This window comes from Metarhizium acridum (assembly GCF_019434415.1).
Source record: "Metarhizium acridum strain ARSEF 324 chromosome Unknown scaffold_587, whole genome shotgun sequence".
NCBI classification, from domain to species: domain Eukaryota; kingdom Fungi; phylum Ascomycota; class Sordariomycetes; order Hypocreales; family Clavicipitaceae; genus Metarhizium; species Metarhizium acridum.
In genome coordinates this window covers 1,581,429-1,585,930 of record NW_027094049.1, presented here as the reverse complement: position 1 = coordinate 1,585,930, position 4,502 = coordinate 1,581,429, and the positions used below count along the sequence as shown (strand labels likewise).

The window sequence follows — 4,502 nt, the reverse complement described above, 5'->3', positions numbered from 1 at the left end:
TTACGGTGTTTAACTATTAAAGGTCTAGCTTTAATACGATAGTAACGCGAGCCTTCTTTTAAGGCTTTTCGTACAATTAAAAGGCAGCTATTTGAGGCGTTTTAGGGCTTTTCGGGGTCCCCGATAAATAGCAGCCTTTTTCCATTGAAAGGGGCCTTTGGCGTTGACAAGACGATTCCCCATCACTTCCAAAACCTAAGAGCTCAAGCATGATATGTGGCTTCCGGTAGGGAAGGACAGATGTAGGAACCTCATCCGATCGGGAGGGGCTATCAGCGCGAAGGATATGCACGTTAATAGCACCGGTAAATCTGGCTGGAATAGTGGCAGCTGATTCAGCCAGATTGGCGATAACTTGAGGCGTGAAACTTGACACAGTGGCTGTGTGACACTTGCCAGTGACAGTGGCAGGAAGCAGGGTGTTTAGGTAAGTGAAAAAGTCATAGGCTGTTGTGGTTGTGATGGCCGTGTCTGCACCGGGGGTGCCCGGCATAAGAGGCGCCAAATTTGCAATGCGGCCGATCCAGCACTGAGTCCTTAGACTCCAGATTATCGACGGGGCCATTCCAGACGATGATGGCGCCCGCAACAGGTCCAAGATTAGGCGTCACCATCACACCTGGGAGCACTGCAAGCTTGCTTGGGAGCTTGCCATGGTGGCCATGCAGCAGCCCAGCAAACTTGGTGAAGACGTTAGAGATGGTCTTGGGCTGAGATATCGGTCTCGTTTGCCGAACTACCTAGACAGCAACCCACGCCATTTTCACGGCAGCACAGCACGGCGTTGATGGTATTCTTGATTTCACCGAGGTCTGGCGTTTTGACATGCACATAGTCCACTGCTCTGGCGTACACAAAGTATCGAATATCATTGAACGTGTTGCACCATTCATCTGCGACCAATTTTACAGTAAGCTTGCGCTGCCTTAGCTGTAGGCGGAGATCGGCTCAAGATTGGAATTGCGCTGTCTTGGTTGCCACGATGATTGGAGACTCGATAAGAAGCTCATAAGACCGTGCTGCTTGACATAAGCGTGCTAGGAATCTTGACATTTTAGTGTTATCGGCTAAGACATCTCCGAGTGTTCCGTAAACGTTAAAGAGAAGGCGAGGGTAATACCCTGCTACTCCGCGCTGTTGTACCCTTTTTGCCACGGAATGAACGTATTCTAGAAGACTTTCCTTAAGAATCAATGTCATTAACATCCAAGAAAGAGGCATGCAGCAGTAATCCCACCCGCTTTATGATCATGCGGTCCAGTTGCAACATATCACCGCGGTGACGAGATGCTAAGATATCCACCGGTAGCTTCCCAATCGTGATATCCCACTCTTTGGCAATGATCTCCGTCATTGTAATGCCTCGTAGAAGAGAGGTTGCTGAGAGAAGAGTTTGCGTAATGCTATACCGAAGAGCTGGGTGCAGCCTCTTCCCCTGGCTTGCTATCCAGATACCATTAGCTTGATTTGCATTATGCGAAAACTTCATAAACCGTAACTGAGTAACCATCGTCTAATACATAGCCCTCAGAAATGGAAGATGTTCCTCTGGTAATAAGATTATGTTACGCGAAGCGGTGCTAGCGAAGATGACGTCCATACAGTCTCCAATGGCAACTGACCCGTTCGTAAGAAGGAGCAAATTGGATGTCAACTGGTCTTAGGCTGAGTCAGGGAAGAAGTTCATGCTGACATGAGCCTTGTTCGCTCGGACTTGATAGTGCATTCTCGTGGTGTATTTTAACTCGGCGTGGCATTAGTCTAGCAGCTGTCTAGACAAATACGTCGCCCTGATAAGAATTACAGCAATTCGGACCTTGTGTAACAAGTTTTTTAGAATTAAGATGCGTCACGTCGCTTAAGACAAGGGCTATAAGGGAATTACCCCAGCAATTATGAGTTGAATGGTCGTCTCTTAGTTGTAGTTGGATCTTGTTGCATATATTCGTGGCTTGTTTTCTAAAGGAGCATTTGTGGCCTTCGTTGCCGCTAATACCCGGCCAGGCACATGCCATCGACGGAAATTGGTACCACTGTCGGTTGTATATGACGGCTAATCTAATGGCTTCGCCACGTAGCTGTGGTTTCCCTCACTTGTGGCAATTGCAGCGTGGTGTTGTACCAGGTATTGGGGGGTTGCATGAACACCCTGCCGCTTCAAGTCTCGGAATAGAACGGGAGAAGGTGTTGCTATCAATTGTAATGACAACACACACAAATTTATACAATCTATATAAGTGAGGAGAGTCAGAGATATTGCAATCCAGCGTACCTCAATCGCTAGCCTGCCTCGTCGGGGTCAACTTCAGCTATCAAAGCCTCGTGCTCTTAGACCGTGAAATGTGCCATCACTGGAAGCTTTATCGAGTTCTGGGCGGCTAAGGAGTGAGTTCCCGCATCTTCTCTTTGTCGACGTTTTATAATTCAAATTAAAAGGTTTTAAGACTTAGGTGGAAGGGAATATGACCCGATTTACGGAGTAAGAGACATTGATTTTTTGTCGACGCGCCCTCTAAACTTTTTATCTACCCTATAAATCATCGATCTTTCTGCATTTGCAACTTCACGAGCTAAGACCCAGGTGCTAAGCATGTCAAATAGTTCATCTGTAGCTTTAAGATTAAGTGTCACAATAGCTACGGGACGAATAGGCAGTAACAGTCCAAACATGCTCATTGCTCACCGAGCGGCAAGCAGTTTATTATAAAATAGTGAGTGACGGTGCGCGAAATCTTGGATAATGGAAGTTGAAATGTATTGTAAGATCCCTCTGAGTATAGTGGGACAGTTCATGAATGAAAGATGAGCTAGGTAGTGCTGAGCATAGCCATTTTGAGCCTATAACGGGACAATTTCCTAGTGTTTGTCCGTCGCAAAACATCTGATAGAGCGGCCCCAGCGGCCAGCCGTATAGGAAGGCTGTTACATGCGGCTGTTCTCATCACAGCGCTTATCTACTCTTTAGACTTGCAGCCATTGTTTGCGAATTCGACCGCTTCCTTGTGACAATCCACGAATGACCCGCCCTTAGCCTGGCACGCGAGACGCACGCCATCTAGTTGGTCCAGACAGTCAACCGGAATGTGTTTCTTGGAATTGTATTCGCAAGTGAGATAAAGCTAAATTTAATTGACCGATTAGGAGAAGTCGAACAAGTCAAGTGTCTCAATGTGTGGAGACTTACGGTGGGACCCCTGTCTTGCGATTTGTCAAAGAGGCAGCTCGTACACTAGAATTGTGCGCTTTGTTAGTAACTGTAGCGCTCCGTGTCCGAATACTATTTGTACTTACGCCGCCCATTTTCTCACAGAGGGGACCAAGTTGATCAACAGGCTGTGGTAAAATAGTTGAATAGTTAGTCGAATATAGTCTGAGTGGTCGGCAGGTCATCACGAGGAAGCTTACATTTTGCGATTTCGTTTCAGGCTGTAACCCATCGTTAGATTAGCGCGACAGAGCTGGAGAATAACGTGGCATAGGGAAGGCTTACCAGAAGACTCGCTGGAACTGTGCAGTACAGCGTCTTTCCTTCGAGCAGGTCGCATTCAGTACCATAGTCTTTATATATTTGCTGAACTCGTTGTGGCGTCTTTGGGGTACCTGGTTAGCTTTTCTCTTGAAGTCTTTATATATTAGTACTTTAACAATAGAATCTAGGTACCATTGGCTGATCACCCATAAGTTCCTTGGGGGTTGGGCCATTGTCGCAAGCTTGCGGCGCTGCTAATGCTAGACCGGCAAAAGTCGCAAGAACAAAGTCGATATACTTCATTTTGAGGAGTGGTAAGAGGAAAAGTCTGTCTAGAATGATGCTTCTAATAGATGTGTAGGTTGTTGGTTGAAAGAGGTTTTTGCCAAACTTCCGACACGACCCTTATATATAATTCTGAGGAAAGTTGATTAGGTACAAGGGCCCAATACAAATCCATGCATTAGATGAATACACGTCACCTAAGTGGCATTATCCTACTAGCTGGCCGTTAATGCTTGGCGTGCTTGTATCGATCCCGGTCCTCGTTCCAAAATCCGCACCACGCTGATTTTTATGACTCGTGAGTCGTTCCAGGTTGCCTTTCAACGCTCCCCTGCGAGCATGGGCCCTTACAAGGCTGAGTCATGGATGGAGCGCAAGTGCAATTTTGAGCGTTTTTTTTGGAATTTAAAAGAAGTTAAAACGTATCATGGGGTTTAAGTGACCTTCAACCGTTGATATGAACATTGAAGGCTAACTTTCCCATGGGCCAAGTTCGTCAAGGCGCATATGTTAGTCTTGGCACTATATGTGGCGTAATACATTCCGTGTTTAATCCACACAAGGTGTCGATACAAGGCGGGAGAAAGATCAAAATGGGGTATCCGGAGTATCAAATAAAAGCTTTTTACCAGCTCCGCATTAATTTATCCATGTTTCCGCCTCATCCACACACCAGTCCCAGCCCTACGCCCTGTCCATATTAAGCCCCCTCACGATAGCGTGCTGTCCGTATCAGCTGACTTTAAAA

At 46.5% G+C, this 4,502-nt stretch overlaps 1 protein-coding gene across 1 annotated transcript; it reads right to left on the bottom strand.

Annotated features, from left to right (window-relative positions):
- Nucleotides 1-2,733: 2,733 nt before the first annotated feature.
- J3458_022216 (uncharacterized protein) lies at nt 2,734-3,854 on the bottom strand. Its single transcript, XM_066123004.1, has 6 exons — nt 3,662-3,854; nt 3,491-3,589; nt 3,406-3,426; nt 3,292-3,333; nt 3,185-3,229; nt 2,734-3,119 (listed from the first exon to the last, which is right to left on the bottom strand). The coding sequence occupies exons 1-6, from the start codon at nt 3,770-3,772 to the stop codon at nt 2,955-2,957; spliced, it is 483 nt and encodes a 160-aa protein (XP_065972226.1). The 5' UTR covers nt 3,773-3,854; the 3' UTR covers nt 2,734-2,954.
- Nucleotides 3,855-4,502: the final 648 nt, after the last annotated feature.

Coding starts and splice junctions, on each gene's coding strand:
- J3458_022216 (XM_066123004.1), bottom strand. CDS start 3,772: ATGAAGTATATCGACTTTGTTCTTGCGACTTTTGCCGGTCTAGCATTA. Junction 3,427..3,490: donor CAGTTCCAGCGAGTCTTCTG/GTAAGCCTTCCC, acceptor GATGGGTTACAG/CCTGAAACGAAATCGCAAAA. Junction 3,230..3,291: donor TCTGTGAGAAAATGGGCGGC/GTAAGTACAAAT, acceptor GCACAATTCTAG/TGTACGAGCTGCCTCTTTGA.